This window comes from Sarcophilus harrisii, chromosome 2 (genome assembly GCF_902635505.1).
Source record: "Sarcophilus harrisii chromosome 2, mSarHar1.11, whole genome shotgun sequence".
NCBI classification, from domain to species: Eukaryota; Metazoa; Chordata; class Mammalia; order Dasyuromorphia; family Dasyuridae; genus Sarcophilus; species Sarcophilus harrisii.
The window spans coordinates 382,284,301-382,303,945 of record NC_045427.1 but is presented as its reverse complement, the minus strand read 5'-3'; the positions used below and the strand labels follow the sequence as shown (position 1 = coordinate 382,303,945).

The window sequence follows — 19,645 nt, the reverse complement described above, 5'->3', positions numbered from 1 at the left end:
AAGCATTTACTGCAAACCAGCACAGCTCTTAGTGCAGTGGGACAAAAGGTCACTTGGAAACCCAAGGATCTGAGTTTGCTTTTTAACCCTTTCTCTGACTATTGCCTTTCTCACTGAGTCACCAGTTTGAAACAACACACAATCTGAAGAAAAATTAGAGGCAGGATCCTAACTTGTACTATTAATAGGGAGCTATTGAGATGGGAATGGAAGTGTTTGAACCTTTGAGCAAGAAGAGGGATCTTAGAGTCCTGGCTCCCTTCTCACTGGGGACTCAATGAGCCCTGGCTCCTTTTCCCCTTCCCCTAGTAGAGCCTTAATAAAATTGGTTAATTTGATTTAACTGGATTCAAGGATAGGTCTATTGGCATCAGATTGACTTCAGACATACACTAACCCAATCAGGGACGATGTTATTGCTATTCAGCTATTTTTTTAGTCATGACTGCCTTTTTGTGACCTCTTTGGGCTTTTCTTGGTAAGAATACTGAACCAGTTTGCCATTTCCTTCTCCAGCTCATTTTACAGATGAGGAAATAGAGGCAGGGTCATATATCTAGAAAATGTTTGAAGTTAGATTTGAGCTCTGAGAGATGTCTTCCTGACCCCAGGCCTGGCACTCTACCCACCACACCACTTAGCTGTCCCTTAGGATGTTAGGAACAGTAAAAGCCCCTCTGAAGTAGAATTCTGTATATTTGAAAAGGTATCTTTATTGGCCTATGGCCATGACATTGACCAAGGGCATCAGGTGAGATTTCTAGTTGTCTTTGAAATGAAAATAGTTCTTGGTGTATTATAATAAAAAGGGAACCTCATTGCAAGGAAAAAAATCTGATTTCTGGTCCCAGAACTACCACTCACTTGCTGTGCCTCTTTGAGCAATTCATTTGCCTTTTCTGGGCATTTATTTTCTTTTCTGTCAAATGAGTAAAATAGACCAACTGGTCACCAAGATGCCTTCTAGCTCTGAAATTCTTCCTTCTGAGGCCTCTTCCATTCCTAACATCTAAGGTCCTATGTATTTACTATTGTCTCTAGCCATTCCTAAAAGCCACATTAAAAGAGAGAGGGGAGGGTATCTTAGAAATCAGACACAAAGAAAAGATTCCGGAAGGTTACTCACTGAGTGTTTATTAACACTGAACTAACAGAACACAGACAACCAAGAGAACAGAACACGTCAGGGGAATATATGATTCACAGGAGACCACAACTGCACTGTTCAACAATACCTTGAGAGTGCCCTGCACCCCTTGTATAACACCATTTATAAAAGACAAGCTGCCTTGCAGACACATGCACCCTCCTATCAGGTCCCAATAGCTCAAGGGGGCTTAGATATCCCTTCCTCCACAGAATGAGAAATGCCCAAAGAATTGGGATAATGACATTGGGTTCTGGATTCCTTCTTTCCATTTAGTACCCTCAATACTTCTCCCTCAGAGGGATTGAGATTGGGCAGAAGCCCTGAACTGGGCAAAGATTCTGCCAGGATGCCCTTTGGTTGGCAAGAGAGTATTTCCCATAGATGTTCTAGGGTTTTACTGTGGCTGGCAGTAGTTCTTCCTCTAAAATTATTCTCATCCATGCTGCTTTCTTGGACAATCGTCCTCCCCTCACTAAGCATGGACAACAATCTGGCCAGGGAATTCCTATCTGGTTTTTGGGACATTATGGCCACAGAGCTGAGGAAGGAGGAGCAGACCCTTAGCATCACTGACTACACAAATTGCTTGGGACTTGGGGCTGGGAAATAGTATATGGAAGAGAGCCCCAAGACTGGATTACTGCTGTGGGAGAATGGATGTCATCTGAGTTCACCCAACTCTAGAGACATTTATTAAGCACCAACTGTGAACAGTGTTCTGCACTGGGTGCTGAGTGGGATGCAAAATTAAGAAAACATGGCCCCCAACCTTGTAGAGCTTACAGTCCAGAGGAAGGAAATAATATGTTCAAATGTTATATATATATTGTTGCTCCAAAAATGCTGAGATTTCCTTAATATTGATCTATATATCAATACAACACCTCCTCTCTTTGCCTTATCAGGCAAATGATGAGTCTTCAACTTTTAGCTGGGTTGATCCTCAGATGAGAAATATAAGTCTGGCATGGGACCCCTTTGACAAATTATTTCTGTATAATATTACAGAAGTACATTAGAAGAGTAACAAGTGCTATGAGAGGGGCCAGAAAGAGAAATAAGGGCATTAGAGAAGGCTTTTTGGAGGAGGAGACATCATGAATGACTAGAAATCCAACATGTGGGTCTTGTACACTTAGCTTTCACAGCCTCACCCTGCTCCAAGGAAAGGGCCTTTTGACTTTCCCCATGGTTGGGAGAGGAACTAACTTCTTCCCTCTATGAGTAAAAGCATGGAGACAGGAAAGCATGGAGGATGTTTGGAGAGTGGTGAACAGTCCAATATGAGAAGATTGAAAAGGTATAGTAAGTGCAGTGCACCAGGTTCTGAGTGAGGGAAGTTGTCTAGAAGATCAGGCAAATAAGTTGTAATTCTTTGTTATTAGTCATTTTACTCATATCCTACTCTTATTACTCCATTTGGAGTTTCCGTGGCAAAGAAACTGGAGTGATTTGCCATTTCCTTCTCCAGCTCATTTTACAGATGAGGAAACTGAGGTAAACAGGACTAAGTGACCTGTTCAGGATCACACAGCTAGCCAGTATCTGAGGTAACATTTGAAATTGGATCCTCCTGATTCCAGTCTCAAAACTCTGTCCACTGTGCCACCTAACTGCCCCCAATCAGAACTGTACTGAGCAAAAATTTTGTCCAGAAAGGTGACATAACTTAATTTATGCCTAAGACATCTGGAAGGGAGTGAAAAGAGGGACTGAAAGGGGGACACAGTAGAAGTAGGAAGCAGTTATTGCAGTAGGCTAAATGGATGGGAAAGAGGGCCTGTATATGATGGTGGCAACAGAAGTGAGAAGGGGACTGAGGCAAAAGATATCGCAGAGGTAGAACTGAAAAGGATTTAGAAACTTTGGGAAATGTGATGGGAGAAGGAAGAGTGAAAAATAACCCTGAGGTTAGGACATGGGAGAACAGGACTCAACTGAGGCAAAGCAAACTGAGATCACCTTTGCCCCCATCTCCAATGTGACCCATGTATAGCTGCCTGCTCAATGCAGAAGATGATTCTTCTCCTGTCCAGTGAATTTAATGACTAAAATAATGAAGTTAGGAGGAAAAGAACTCTGGTGTGTGTGTGTGTGGTGGGGGGGGGGGGTGGGGGGGAGTTCATTTGTCCAAACTGAATTTGAAATGTTGCTGGGACATGGAGACAGATTTTACCCACCTAGATAGACGTGGGTCTGAAGCAGAGTAAGAAGCAGGGGATGTAGATTCTCAGGTCTTCAGTATGGAGGTGATCAATGGGACAGGAGTAGAGATCAGCACAGGAGAAGGATATGGAAGAAACAGAAGAGGGGGCAGAGATCCGTGGGGAGCACACATGTTTAAGAACCTGCAAAGAGGATTGAACTCTATAGAGACAAAAGTGGGGAGAAAGGTAAGAGAGTGCAGTGTACTGGGAACCGAGGGAGGAGAGGTCATTTAGGTGGGAGGGAGTGGTTAAGTGCTACACCCTTTAAGGAGGTCAAAGACAAGGAGGAATGTAAAAGGCCATTTGATTCAGTGACTGGGAGGTCACTGACACAAGCCAGATTGCAGAGGGTGGAGAAGAGAGTGGGTGGTTAGGAATGGGAGCCATGCATGTGGACAACTGCTTCAATAAATTTGTCAGTGAAGGGAAGGGGAGAGAAGGAACCATGGTCAGAGCGGGTGAGGGGCCAGGAAGAGACTCTTTGAGTTTCAGGGAGCTTGGAGAATGTTTGTAGGGTCTTGGAAAGAGGCCAACGAAAAGATTGAAGATGTCTGAAGAACAACGGGTAATTCCTAAGGGACAGCCTGGAGGAGGAAGCAGGAGCGCAGGGCTATAGGATGAGCTTTCATAGAAAATGAGGAATACTACTTTTTTTTGAGGGGCCTGGGGGGAGGAAAGAAGTCAGAGGAAATCAGAAGGGAAGCTCCTATCTGAAGGCCTCAATCTTTTCAGGGAAGTGGGAGGCTAAATCATCTGTTCTAAACGTGGGAGGAAGAATGGAGGTTGGAAGAGAAGATCTGGAACAGTTGCTATGGAGAATGTGATTTAAGATCAATAATGATCCCTGACAGCATAGGTGAGAGGCCATAAATGGACCTTTCATCTCAGATTCTTCTGGTCTGGGTTCCAGACAGCATTACTGCTGGAGACCCTTCTTGCCTAAGCTTACTTCTCTGATTCTACTTTTCCTTTTCCTTCCTCGGGAAGTTCAACTTGTTCACTTGTATACAGAAATATTCATCTTCCTAATGCCTGCTTCCCACAATATCTTCAATGGCTCCCTAATTGTCTCCTCCTAGCACTTATGGTTCTTTTTTACACCTTTCTTTCCCCCATTTAAGTTCATCTTCTCCTTCTAGTCAGATAAATTTCTTCCCGGTTCCCAGACTTTAGTTCAAGTTGTTTCTTCTGCCTGCACTTGCTACCAACCCTGATCCTAATCCTTACCAAATTGTACTTATCCCTACAAGTCCATCTCAATCCCTGCATCCTCTAGGAATTTTCCCTAAACCATTCAGATTGCCATTTCTCCTCCCTCTGAATTCCTATTGCACTGACCATAGAAATCTGGCATATTTGTGTGCTTGCTTCTTATTTCTCCAGCTTTACTGTAAGCTCTTGGGAACAGGGACCATATCCAATACATCCCTTTATTGCCCACAATCTAGCACAAGGTTGGGCTTACAGGAAATGCTCAGTGAATGGAATAGCCAGGGCTCAGTCCACTGGGAAACCAAAAAGGTCAAAGATTTCCCCTTAGATCCTTCAGCCTCAGAGCTGAAAAGACGGCTGGATGACCCAAGTTGCTAGCAAGTCAATGGATGCTCTAAACCCCTGCTCCAAACATTTCTGTGGGCTCCCCTGCCCTGTCCTGCAGGTCCCAATAGAGATTCCTGGCTGCAGCATAGATTTGGGACAGTTTTTTGAGGGCCACAGGAAAGTCTAGATGAGGGAATGGGAGAAGTCAGAAATGATGTTTTGTGGGTGACCTGGGCCCAAAGGAGATGTGTGGACAGAGAGGATGGAAAGCAAATCAAGCAGGACAGGACCTGATTTCTGACCACAGCTAAGACATCCTGCCCCATTTACTCCCAGGAACCCACAGGAACATATCCACACAGCCTTTAGGCTCTGGGACAGTTGTTTCAGACCCACAGTATTACCCTGCTCAAGGGGAAGGGCCTGTGGGGCCCATAATACTGCCCTCAACTGTCCTCTGTCCCAGGGGCCCTGCTCCCCCTCCCTCACATCATGGATTCCTCTTCTTCGATCTCCCGGTCCACTTCAATGGCTGTGTTCTCAAAGCTGGTGACGCCACCATATTTCCTCATGTGGACCATCAAAGGCTTGGGGGACTGGCTACCTGCCAGGGTGGCCACATACATGCCTGTCCTGTTCTCCTCCAGAGAAGGACCCCAGTCCATGGCTGGTCGACTGGCTTGCTGGATCCTCTGGGAACAGAAAAAGAACAGAGGTCACTTGACTTCTCCCTCAATGATCCAGAAATGGAGGAAGGGGAAATACCTTCTCTCCCCCGAGCCAACTGGATTCTACTCTGAGATGGAAGTCACTAGAGCAGAATCCAGGGCTCAGACATCTCTTGCTCTGCTCTTGGAAAACTGATGAAAATATGGATCTTAGCAGTTTCTGGCAAGGACTGTCAGCCATTTACATTTACATCCCTCATCCCACAGCCAAACCTGAAAACCTTTCCTGCCCCTGAGGACTCTTCCCTCTTAAAATTTAGTCCAGGTCTCACTTTCCATTCAAGACTCCATTTATGTCCTCCTTGCCAAGAACTGCTGTAGTGAATAAGGAGCCTAGCAGGAGGAATCCCTCATGGTGTTCACTTATTAGAAGGACCTGATCATGCATAATGAGACAGATTTTTTTGAATGTGCTCAATGTGAGAATTTGTTTTGGTTGAATAAGCATGTTTATTAAAAAAGATTTCATTTTTCTTTTTTTACCCCCAATGGGGAATGAATGGGAGGGAGAGGAAATAAATTTTTGTTCATTGAAAAGAATAAATTAAAAAAAATTTTAAAGCATTCTCATCCTCAGAATCAAATAATAATAATAGTGGGATTTATATAGCATTTTAAGATTGGCAAAACACCTTACAAATGTATGCTCATTTTATCCTCACAATAATTCTGTGATGTAGGTGCTATTATTAGCCTCATTTTACAGATGAGAGGCTAAATGACTTTCTTGAGGTCACATATCTTGAAACAAGATTTAAATTTTGGTCCTCCTTCCTCCAGGTTCAGCACTCCAACCACACTGTGCCACCTCACTAGCGATACCTTACTAGAAACCAGAGGACTCTTAGATCATTTAGTTTCAAATTTTTATTTTGTAGATGAAACAGACCTAGGGAAGGGCTCCTTTCCTGTTCGACTTGACCAAAACAACACAGCTAATACCAGGGACTCAATTTGAACCAGGTTTCTTGAAGCAAACCATGGGCTAAGGTAGCGGCTGACTTGAAAACCTAGTTTTGTGTTGACCCTGTGACTGTTAGTGGACAGAATTGGGCCACTTGGATGGCTTCCAGATAGTGAATGAACTTACAGGTCTAGAAGACCTGTTGTTGAAATGCAAAAAATGTTAATAAAATTAGAATCAGAGAACTGTGTTAAAAATCAAGGCACTGTCATGACATAGGTGACTGTAAGTCATTTAATTTTTCCAGGGTCTCATTTTACTCGTCTGTAAAATTGAGGACTGAATCAGGTGATCTTGAAGGTCCCTTGTGACTAGCATGGCCTAGATACTGAGAGTTGGGTATCTTCACATAAAAAAGGGGTGCCTAATAGAATCCTTTCCTTAGTCTAACCATCCTTCTGCCCCTGCAGACAAACTGGGCACCAGAATTCCTTAGTTCGTAATTTCTGGCCACCAGAGTGGTCCTCATAGCTCAAGAAAGTGTGGGCCAGTCATCTGTATCAGAGAGAGATGCGATTGAATGTGAATTGAATGTGATTGAAGCACAGTATATTCACCTTTTTTTTTTTTTTTTTTTTTGCTTGTTTTTGAATTTCTTGTCATTTTTTCCCCTTTTGGTCTGGTTTTTCTTGTACAACATGACAAATATGAAAATGTTTTAAAGATTGCATGTATTTAACCTATATCAGATTGCTTGCTATCTTGGGGAAGATAAAGGAGGGAGGGAGAAAAATCCAGAACACAGTCTTTCAAAAATGAATGTTTAAAACTTATCTTTTTACGTACATAGAAAATAAATTGCTATTTAAAATTTAAAAAAAGAAAAGAAAAGAAAACAAAAAAAAAGTATGTGCCACCTTGGGGGCCTTACCCCAAGACTCCCTAGCCCTGTTTTTTGAATGTAGTAAGTTGATACAATTTGGCAAGTCACTAGCTATACAATCTTTTTTTTTTTTTTTTTTAAATTAAAGCTTTTTATTTACAAAACATGTGCATTACAAAACACTGAGCCTTCAAAAACTTGTGTTCCAAATTTTTTCCTCCTTTCCCCCACCCCCTCCCTTAGATGGCAGGTAGTCCAATACATGCTAAATATGTTAAAATATATGTTAAATCCAATATAAATATATATACATATATATTTTATACACACATATTTATACAGTTATCTTGTTGCACAAGAAAAATTTGATCAAGAAGGAAAAAAAACTGAAAAAGAAAGAAAAATGCATAACTATACGGATTTTAAATTATTTGGTTCTTTGGGCCTTTTTATCTGTATCTTGAAGTAATCACAACAAAGTTTCTTTCACTTCCAAAGTTCTGGATTTCTAAGTTTGATTGGGAAAGTGAGTGGATCTTGGTTAGAGCTCTCATCATTAATGGTGGCAGAATCAGGATACTTCCACCAGAGGGCAGCCTATACACACAAAGTTTACCCTTGGGCGAGGTCATGGAAATATGGAGCTGAAAAGAACTTTAGTTTTATCTAGTTGCCTCATTTTACTGATGAGAAACTGAGACCTAGAGCAGACAAAAAACCAAGATCACAAAGTAAATCACCAACAGAGCCTACACTTCTGACTCCTAGATCCAGGAAATTAGCACCCTTTCTTGATATGCAATAGTCTTATTACAAGCTAATAAGGAGAAAGGCAAAAGTTGAAGTGGAAAGAACACTGGAAGCCCAGTATTTCATAAAACCAAGAACAGATTTCAACTGGGAAAAGGACTCCTTCTTCAACAAAAGCTGATGAGAAAACTAGAAAGAATTTTGACAGAAAATGGCCTCAGACTAGCAACTTATACTCTATATCACCATGAGCTCTAAGTGGATAGGTGATCTAAGTATAAAAGATCACTTTATGATGACATTAGAGAGTGGAAAGTGATCCCTATCAAATTCATAGTCAAGAAAAAAAAGATCAGACAAACAAGGGATGCATAAAAGACAAAAGAAAATTTCAATTTCATAAAATTAAAAAGCTGCCCCCAAATAAACAATGTCAATCATAGGGAATAGACAAATCACTAGATAAGTAACCCCAAAACAAACAAAAAATCTTGGAAGCAAATATCTCTAGTAAAAATCCACTATACAAGATATATAGAAACAAATATGGCTAAGAACCATTCTCTAATAAATAAGTGGTCAAGGGATAAGGAAAACGCATGGGGAGGATTCTGGGAAGATAGTGGAATAGATTGTTAAATTTCAAGCTTTCCAGATTTTCCCCACAAATAATACAAATTTGCACCTCAGGGTGAACATAGACTGGTGAAAAATCTAAACTTGGGGCAGAACAGGAGTCGGTCAGGTATAACCCAAGAATATAAACACCTCTGGGCTAGCTCCTCAGAAATGCCAAGTGTGGAGCCCTGGGGCTAGCTGCATGTGGCTGGAGCCTCAGAAGGATTCAAGAAACTTTCACCTCCTGGACTGTTTGTGGAGTTGGGATCTGAGTCCTGGAAGACTGAGTGAATCTCAGTTGATTGGGAACATCAAGCCCAGCTGTTTTGCAGGGATTTGGCGCTGGGTGAGAAGGAACTGTGAGGGCAGAGGCAGTGGGGCAGGGACCCTGCTGGTTGGAGCCACTTGCTGACAGGTAGAGCTCTTGGTTTGGGGTTCTAGGTTGGAAGGGAGAGCTGAAGAGAAGCTTGAGGCACCATCTCCCACCCCATGATTAGAGGTGCTTACACTAATATCACATTAAAAATACCATAGAAACTTAGTATGGAAACAGGGAAGATGGAGGTTCATCTTCAGAGGAAGACACAGAAGTAAAATAAAGTTTCTACCTCAAAGAGTAAAGTGAAATGAATCCCCACACAGGGAGAATTTATAGAAGAACTCAAAAAAGAATTTAAAAATCAAATGAGGGATACTGAGGAAAAACTAAAATAACTAACTAAATAAAAACTATCCAAGAAAAACAAAAAGATTATGAAAAAAAAGTTAACCAACTAGAAAAGGAGATACAGAGTCTCAAAGATGAAAACAATTCTGAAAATTAGAATTTGGCAAGGGAAGCCAGTGAAGCTATGAAAGACCAAAAAATAACAAAACAGATTATGAAGAGTGAAAAAATAGAACAGAATGAGAAACATAAGAAAAATGACAGATCTGGAGAACAGATGAAGAAGAGAAAATATAAGAATAATTGGACTGCCTGAAAGTTGTGACCAAAAAAAGAACTTTGACACTATAATGCAAGAAATAATCCAAGAAAATTATCCTGAAGTGATAGACCATGAAGGGAAAATAGAAATAGAAAAAGTCCACTCATCACCATCTTAATGAGATTTTTTTGTGGAAAACACATAAGAATATTATTGCCAAATTTCAAAACCTCAGGTCAAAAGGAAAAATTTGCCCAAAAAACAAGGAAAAAAATTCTAATTAGAGCTACAATTGTACAGGATTTATCAGCTGCCACAATAAAAGACCACAAGTCTTGGAATCATATCTACCAACAATCAAAACAACTTCAAGGCTTGTGGCCAAAAATATATCCAGCAAAATTATCTATGATAATAATGAGGAACAATGGACATTCAACGAACTTGCAGATTTTCAGAACTTTCTATCAACCAAACCTGAACTTAATAGAAAATTTAACATATAAGAGCCAATATAAAGATCAGTTTCAAGGAACTCAACATGGATGAATTGTTTATGTTGTTTTTTTTTTTTTTTTTAACATGGGAAATGTATATATGTTTAAGATTGACATCAACAATAGGGTAGCTCAAAGAAAGAGTGGGACAGAGTTAAGATAAAAATAGTAATTATGCTATACAAATAAGGTGCAGAGAATAGGCACAGAGATATTAGAGGGGGAAGGAAAGTTCATAGTTCTGAAAAGCTACTACATTAAGAATGGGTTAATTGGCAACACTATACATATGCTGCGAAGGGTATAGCATCCTCCAAAATCTATAAAGAAATAAAGGCAGAGGGATGGGTGAACTGGGAAGCAAAGGTTGAGTGAAGAAGACAAGAGAGGGATCCATGAGTGGTGGAAGGTTAAGTAATAGCAAGATGAGTTAAGGAGCAGAATTAAAGCAAAGAGTCAGCAGAGATAGGAAAAATATGTCTTTGTAGATGGGGAGGTGATGTGTGTGTGTGTGTGTGTGTGTGTGTGTGTGTGTGTGTGTATGGGTATATATATATATATATATATATATATATATATATCTACATATGTATACATAAGTATATCCTTTCTTAACTATACCCTAGAGGTGATGGGGGGGATGAAAGGGAGAAAAAAGAATAGAGTAAAAAAGGTGTTCAGCAGAAAATAAAAAAAACAATTTACAAGGAAGTAAGAAAAGATGGGCACTCATGAATATAATTTCTTCTACTAACATATATATACTTTCTCAAACTGGTAATTTGTTCTTATATATTTTGAATCCTCCCTGATATTCTGTTGGGGATATGACAATGATATCTTTTGTTTTATTTTGTTTTGTATTCCTTTTCTGTTTTTCTTTTTTCTTATTCTATTTTTAAAAAATAAAATAAATTTAAAAAAAAAAGAAAAAGAAGAAAACATTCATTGATTTAGAAGTAATATCCTAGTGATTTAATGATTTCCCCAGATTAGGTAGTAAATATCATCTGAGTAATCTGAAGACTGGTATTCTGTTGACAGAGTCAAGTCTCTCAGAAGAAAGGTAGATGGTTATAACATATTTTTTCAAGTTCCAAATTACTAGTAAAAGAAATGAAAAATTAAAAAATTCTGAGGTTTTACATCACCTTCGTTAAATTGACAAAGATGATAAAGGTGGAAATAGTTAATTTTATAATTTTATAGATGAGAAAACTGATATCAAGAGTACATTAAATGACTTGCCTTGGAATCACATAGCTAGTAAATGCCTGAAGCAATATTTGAACTCAGTTCCACCTGTCTCCAAGTGTATCACTTGATCCATTATGTAGCCTAGCACAGAATTACATTATTAGCGGAGCTGCAAATTGGAACAACCTTTATCAAAGCAATATGAAATTATGGTGGGGGGGGGGGAGCAGAAATAGTTAATGAACTGCTCATATCCCTTGATCTGATAATTACACTGTGGGGTATATGCTCAATGAAGTTTAATGACTGAAAAAAGTTTTCTTTATGAGAAAATAATCATGGTCTGTTATAGTAAAAAATTAGAAACAAAACGAATGTAAATCAACTGGAAAACAGTTGAACAATTTGTTGTATATTATTGTCATGTACAATATATTATTAAAGCCCTAAGATATGACAAACAAGAAGAATTCAGAGAGATGTACAAAGATAGGATTACATAGGATAACAGATTAAGAACTGGAAAAGATTTAAGAGGCTACTTTGTCCAACTCTACCATTTTATAGATGAGTAAACCGAGGCCCAAAGAATTTAAATATTCAATCAACATCACATGTATTATGTGCCACAGTAGGAAGAAGGATTTGTATCAAATTTCTTTGAGATCCTTCTCAGCTTTATTATTTTAGGAAACTTGGTTAAGAAGTAGGGAAGAAGTTACATGCCCCATGAGAAAAAGGTTGCCTCTCCATTTTCAATGCCTTCCACCTTGGACTTCATCTGAGCCTAAGCTGGGTTTCATCCTTCAGCCAAGTGGCCAAGAAGTGATCTGTCCTATGTCCTTGGCCCTGGTGGGGTTCTAGCCCTTGTGTTACTGAGTGCCAGAAGGATGGTTAGCAATGGTTTAGGGCTCAGCTTTCTTAAACTGTAGGTTGTGACCCCATATGAGGTCTCATAACTGAATATGAGAGTCCTGAAAGTGTGATTTATTATCAGTATATGTTTGAATTGTATGCTGATTTTATACACCTATGTACTCAGGGTCATATAAAAATTTCTTGGTTGAAAAAGTGGAAAAAGTTTAAGAAGGCTTGGTCTAGAATAACTTTCATAAACGTGCCAACATTTCAGATAACTGGGAATTTAACCCCAAGATTTGGAACTCCATCTAATGCTCTGCAGTTACCTTACAATGGAAATGGGGATAGGGTGAGTTCAAGGTCCACCAGGTATGGACTCACCTCCCACAGTGTCCCTTCTTCCCTGAGCACAGCAGTTAGCATGCAAGCAGGAATCACTATACAAGACAGGAGGCCCATCAGGATGCCCAGGAGCTCTGCCCAGTATGGGAACCGGTAAGTGCCATATTCCGAGGGTTGGTATTTCACAATGCTATATACCAGCAGCGCCTGTGGGGTAGTCACCCAAGCCGTTACCATCCTGGACCCCAAAATATCCCAGCCCAACCCTGGACCAAACCTGTAGCACTGACCCAGTCTAGACCTGTTGTCCAAGTGGTATTAGTAAATATATAACGGTTTGAAAACCTAGAGCTAACTGATTCTGGAAGCACCCCCTTTAACCCTCATTCATGGGAAAGGAAGTCCTTACTAGACTATGTGCCTTAAAGGTGCATCTATTCTTGGACTGCCCTCTGTGAAGGGAGAAAGGGGACCCAAGATAGCCAACACACCTCCCTTTATTCCCAAAGGGCCTGGTCCCTAGTCCCAGTTACCATCAGGGTGGCTGGAGACAGGAACATCCAACAGGCCTTAAAATACAGACCAGGTTTGAAGCCCAGCATCATGTGAATATCCCGACAAAACCTTTGGATACCTGAAAGGAAAAAGGAAAAAGCTGGATGAGGGGAAGGTAGTTCTGGAGCAGTAAAAACATTCTTTCTGGCCACTTGGTAACAATTTTGAAGGTATCAAACCTCAGCCAAAATAAAAACCTTGTTACAAGTAGCAATGGGGGTCAGGGTTGAACAGGAATAATGATATACAAAGAAGCAGAGGTCCTGATCTTTGTTCTATTATCAGAAAAATGGCAAATATAAACCAGGGATATCAACAACTGGACAGCCCTTCCTCTATTTAACTGATCTGGCCTTCTCTTGCTCAAAGTGGGCAGCTGTAGAGTTGGGATTCAAGGAATCAGTCCACAAATTTTGAGCTCCAAGAGCTCTTTTAGCTCAAACCTCATTTTACCAAAGAAGAAAATACCTTAAAAAAGGCTCAAGGGTGTAAACGATTTGCCTACATTCACAGTGAAATATATAGCAGATCAGTAGAGAGTTTTGAGCTACCCCCAAAGAGGTTTGAATCTAAGGATCTGAATTTAATTTCTGGGGTTTCTTTAGGGATTGTTTGAAGATAGTTATTTGTTATTCAGTTATTTCAGTTTTTCTTTTTGACTATTCCTGATTTCATTTGGGATTTTCTTGTCAAAGATACTGGAGTGGTTTGTCATTTCCTTTTCCAGCTCATTTTACAGATGAGGAAACTGAGGGAAATAGGGTAATATAACTTGTCCAGGGTTACACAACTAGTAAGTGTGAGGCTGAATTTTAATTCACAGAGGCTTCCTGACTCCAGCCCTGGCATTCAATGAATCATTCCTCTGAAGACAAGGGGAAGCTTGAATTTGAGCACCCAAACATTCTGTTTAAATGACAGAGTGGGCTTACCAATAGACCGAAAAAGATCTGGGAGGAGCTAGGACACCCAGCCTGCTTGGTGATTATTTTCATATAATTCTTTTTATTTCTTTTGTGCCTATACTTGTGAGTAAATAAGTACATAGTTATGGCTTGTTCAAGTGGTCAACTTCATTATATCATGCTGTTGTCCGAGTTCCACTGAAACTCAGCAAAGGGAGGAAGGTGGAGCTTCCCTGTGGGTGGGGGAACAAGCCCTAAATAAGACTCTAATTAGATAAATGTACATTCACCATATCCTTGACTATGGAGACTAGTGTAAAAGGGGCAGGTCTAAGAGGGAGAGGCAGTCTGCTTTCTGAGAAGCTTAGACAGCTTACAACCCCCTCAGATTCTCCCTACCCAAAGCACACTATCTAATTATGGCTGCCAAAGTGAAGGCTCATAGAATTTCTTGGTACCATTGCCTTCCTTCCGCCCTTGATGTTAAGCCCCCTTAACATGCGTCCCCTGTTCTGGCATCATCTAAGTCTTATATTGCCAAGGCTCATATCACTTACATGATTAATTAATTTCAATTTAGTCAACAATTTTTTATTAAGTGTTCTGTGCTATGGGGAGGAAAAAGAAGGTTACAGACAACTCTGTGTGGTTAAGATACTTTCTTTTCTTCCTCCCTTCCTTTCTTCCTCCCTCCCTCCTTTCTTTCTTTCCTTCCTTTCTTTTCCTTGTTCCCTCTCTCCCTTCCTTTTTCTTCCCCTTCTTCCCTCCTTCCTTCCCTTCTTCCTTCCTTTTTCCCTTCCTTCCTTCCTTCTTCCCTTCCTCCCCCTTCCTTCCTTTTTTCTCCCCTCTTTCTCTTCCTCTCTTCCTTCTTCCTGCTTTCTTTCCTCCCACCTTTTCTTCCTTCTTTCATTCTTTTATCCCTCTCTCTTTCCTTCTTTCTTTCTTTCCTTCCTTTCTTCTCTCTCTTGTTTTAATTGCTTCTGTTTATACTTCTGTTCTATGACTATACTTCAGTACCGTTGTGACGTGTGCCTATGTTCTGTTTTCCTAAATGAATTATAAACTACTTCTAGCCTGTAAGCAGACTCTCTACTTTTTTCTTTTTCTTTTTAAAAATTATCTTCTTTTAGGACTTAAGATGGTGTGTTAAGCATATAACAGACAATGGCTGTAAGCCATAGACTTTGGATGCCCAAACTCAGGACAAGTAAGAAATAGTTATATCCTTTTAAGTCCCCAGTCCTTTTTGCTGGACTCTTCTAGTGACTTATTCACAGAGGGGAACCTTTTATATTTCCCTGAAAGAAAATAACTCTGGTGCCCAGAGCAGTCATAGCTCTGAACTCTAGCTCACTGGTCTTCGGGCTGTTTTGGTCAATTGAATTTTTTATGAGTGAGCAAGGGGAATTTGTGTCTCCTAATTCTTGAATGGTCCAGCTTCTTTCCAGCCATTCAACATTTATATCCACATCTATACTGATAATCCTTCCTTTTCCTTTTTCCTTACCATTCATCTCCTAATCTCCTTCAGACACTGACAAAGGGACTTAAGGAGACTTAAGAATTCAGTAATCCTGGAATCTGCCCTGTCCCACCTCAGGGTGATTCTGTCACCTTTCTTGGGGAGAAAGTAGTTACATTCCATGGACATTCCTGACAGGGTCTATCCTCCATTTCATGGAGGATGGGGTCTTCCTTACCATACACCCGGGTGACCGTGAGGCAGGTTGTGATCACCACCACCATGAGTCCAAAGCCAGCACTGTAGTCATCCAGCAGGACCAACCAGTACATGCCTCCCTAGAAAAGAAGCCAAGGGCCATGGACCTTCTGGGGAGTGCTCACCTGAGGAGCCCTCTTCCCTAGAAGATATAGGGAGGAAATAGGCCGTCTATGGGAGTGGAGACCTATGGGGTATGTGATAGGTCAAGGAGGGGGGAAGATGGGACCCTCCTCTCTTCCAAAGAAGGAAAACAAGCTTATAACTGAAATGAAACATTGCCCAATTGTCTGGATCAGGAAGGTTCCAGCAAGAGCAGCTAGCTACTAAGATTGCCTCATATTGAAGGGGATGAAGGGGAAAGGTGTTTGAGGGAGAAAGTCCCTCCCACTGCCCATTTCATTCCAGAAGCTCACGTCTGTGGTGAGAATGAGGCCCATCAGAAACATAGCCACACAGATGGTCCCGGAGAAGATGGCCTTCTTGGGCCGAAGGTAGTAAGGAAATTCATCCGTCAAAGCTGTTACGATAGTTTCTAGGAAGGCAAACTGTAGAAACAGGAGAAGTACAGTATAAAGTGGGTCAGTGAAATATGGGGTAGTGAGAGATCTGCACTTTCCATTCTCCCAGTTCTGCTGGTGAGCGTGCTTACCTGACTGTCCAGGCCAAGGGTCAGCAGCATGAAAAAGAAGAGAAAAGACCAGAAAGGTGACAGGGGGAGCATCGTCATAGCCTGGGGGTAGACCACAAAAGCCAGGCCAGGCCCTGAATGGCAGAAACAGAGGGCAGAAGGTCAATGAGGTCTTTCCTTGCTCCTTAGTCCCTTTCCCTTCCTCACTTGTGCCAATCTTTTTCCTATTTCCCTGCCCTAACAAAGGAGCATAAAGAAGTTTGGAATCAGAGTGCAAAGGAATGATGAGGATCATTTAATTTAATCCCATCTTATATATATATACAAAGGAGGAAACTGTGGCCCAGAGGGAAAGCAATTTCCCTAAGATCACATAAGTGGTAAATAACAGTACTGAAATTAATATCCAGGTTTTAATGATTCCAAATCCAACCTTCTTTTTTTCTTGGCCTGCGGTCTCTCTCACTGGAGTTGGCTAAGACATGAATGAAGTTTTGGGGCAGGGGGTAGGTGGAAAACCAAGTTCTGGGGGCTTGCTCTCCTTATGGAAGACAGCTCATTTTTCTGCTCCATCTCACTTTCCTCATCCATCAATAAGCATTTATTAAGCACATACTATGTGCCACAGACTGTGCTAAACACTGGGGGTACAAGGAAAGGCAACAAATAAACAAAATACCAGACCCAGGAGTTCATGGTATAATGGGAGAGGCAACATGCAATCGATTATGTACAAGCAAGATGTATATATGATGAATTGAAGATAATTAAAAGATGGAAGATACTAGCATTAAGGGGAATTAGGAAAATCTTCCTATAGAAAATGGAGTTTTACACAGGGATTTAAGGTAATTCCAATAAGACTCAGAATGGAAAATGCCTTCTGCGTCCAGAAAGAGAACTATGGAGACTAAATGTGGATAGAAGTGTATTTTTTCACCTTTTATTGTTGTTTGTTTGCTTGGTTTTTTTTTTTCTTGTGGTTTTTTTCCCCTTTTGATCTGATTTTTCTTGCATAATATGACAAATATGAAAACATGTTTAAAAGAATTGCACATGTTTAACCTATATCAGATTGCTTGCTGTCTTAGAGAGGGAGAAAAATTGGGACACAAAGTTTTACAAAAATGAATGTTGAAAACTATCTTTACATGTGTTTGAAAAAATAAAGTATTATTGAAAAAAAAAAAAGGGTATTTTTATCTAGTACTTGAAGGCAGCCAGGGAAAGCAGGAGATGGAGAAGAGAGACAGAATTGTAGACATGAAAGCCAGGGGTGGGACAGCCAATGAAAATGTCTGAATTTAGGAAATTTATAAAATAGGTTGTCAGAGAACAATACTATGTCCATCATAGATGCTCACAGAACTCATGCTATTGCACTCTTAAGAGGCTAAAGCTAGCTCTGAGGATCAGACATAAACCTTGGGGACTCACCCTAGTATGTTTGCTGGCAGACAGCTCTGTAGGCTGAAGGTAGGTTATCTAGTCCTATGCTGCCCTAGCCTCTGGCAAGGCTTGAACAGGATGCGGATACTCTGAGTCCCAGAGATGCCTGTTCCCTCTTGTTCCCTGCTTCCACATAGGTAGTCCTGAGCCCTTCCCTCCCTAGTGTCCTCTAGTACTTTCCTATATATATGAAATCTAATCCATTTCCCCAGACTTAAAATCATCTCTTCTTTTGAAGAGCCCATCTGAATATCCACTCTATTGGCTAGCTCTGCAATATCTGCCACAGAGTAGAGCATTAGAGTTGGAGTCAGGAATACTGGAGTTGAAATCCCAACACAGATCTTCAATGATGTAGTGCAGGGGATAGAGTGCTAGTCAGGAAGATCTGAGTTCAAATCCAGCCTTTACTACTTGCTAGCTGTGTGACTCTGGGAGCATCACTTAATTTTTGTTTGCCTCATTTTCCTTAACTGTAAAATGAGGATAATAGCACCCATTTCCCAGGGTTGTTATGAAGATTAAATGAAATATTATTTATAAAGTACTTAGCTCAGTGTTTGACACATAGTAGGTGCTTTAGAAACACTTCTTTCCTGACTATGTGATTCTGGAGAAGTCATTTAATCTCTTTGCCTCAAGAATCAAAAAAGTTATGAAGGGCACAGTGGATAGAGCACCAGATCTGGGGTCAGAACAACATGGATTCCAATCCAGCCTCAGATACTTACTAGTGATGTGACCTTGGGCCCCAAAGGAAAAAAACCCCAACAACTATGAGCTATTATTGTTATTACACACCAGGTTTAATAATAATAAATAAGATAAAAAAAGATAAAAAAGTAAGCTAGCATTGTCCATTTGCATACTCCTTTGCTTGCTTGGACATAGACCAATACTACAAGTTTTAACACCATTCTACAAGGTGGGTCTCTTACAGCTGGATAGGGTTCTATTCATTGGTGACTGGCCCAGAAAATTAGGCATGTTGATTCTCATCCTAAAAATCCATGTTCACTGTAGTTGTTAGAACTAGAATTACAGACAGCTGGGGTGGGAGTACGATGATGGGTAGAGATTGGAATTGTCAGCTTCTTATCAACCACTGTCTCTTTCCTTCATTTTAGAGTCTCTGAAGGTTCCTGGCCTCTGCTTATTGTATCCCATAGTCTCATCTACTACTTCAGACCTCCTGCAGATCCCATGAACATTATCAGCATTGGGAAGTGAGGGAAAGTGTTAGTCTGATAAGAAGCCCTTCCCTCCTGCCGTGTTTGAATCAGTTTTTTTTTTTTCTCTTGTAGTTAGAGACTATATCTGTCTTTCTCTCTCCTCAGAGAATCTGTCTGGTCTCCCAGAACAGTAGAAAATTTGAAATCATAATAAAATCAAGGGGAATAAAATGTCAAATTGGAAAGAACACAAGCCTGTGTATGAAGAGAATTGAGTTCTAAGCCCTGGCTCTGTTGTTAAGTCCCTATGTGGCTTTGGGCAAATTATTTTTGTTCCCTCTGTTTTTATATCAGGACTTGTTATGAGGAAGATTTGACTTGATGGTACATCTTCCTGAACTAACTAGGTAAGTACAGTTTACAGGAAGCTAAATTGCTCATCATTTAGCACATCCAGAAAAAAAAAGCACCAATTCTGAAATCAGAAGGTTCAAATCCTACCTTTGAAGTTTACTATTTGTGTGACTTTAGAGAAAACACATCATCTCTCTTCGTGTCAGTATATTTATTTGTAAAATGATAATTGGATTAGATAGTCTCTGAGACTT

At 40.4% G+C, this 19,645-nt stretch overlaps 1 protein-coding gene across 1 annotated transcript in view; it reads right to left on the bottom strand.

Moving 5' to 3' along the window:
* Window positions 1–1,114: 1,114 nt before the first annotated feature.
* Window positions 1,115–19,645, bottom strand: part of SLC6A7 (solute carrier family 6 member 7) — a 37,621-nt gene continuing 19,090 nt past the window's right edge. The window contains exons 9-14 of the mRNA XM_003756708.2: window positions 16,438–16,550; window positions 16,202–16,333; window positions 15,766–15,865; window positions 13,139–13,239; window positions 12,645–12,812; window positions 1,115–5,588 (exon numbers count right to left, since the gene is read on the bottom strand). Coding sequence (XP_003756756.1) covers window positions 5,382–5,588; window positions 12,645–12,812; window positions 13,139–13,239; window positions 15,766–15,865; window positions 16,202–16,333; window positions 16,438–16,550 — 821 coding nt within the window. The 3' untranslated portion in view covers window positions 1,115–5,381. The remainder of the gene's footprint in view (window positions 5,589–12,644; window positions 12,813–13,138; window positions 13,240–15,765; window positions 15,866–16,201; window positions 16,334–16,437; window positions 16,551–19,645) is intronic.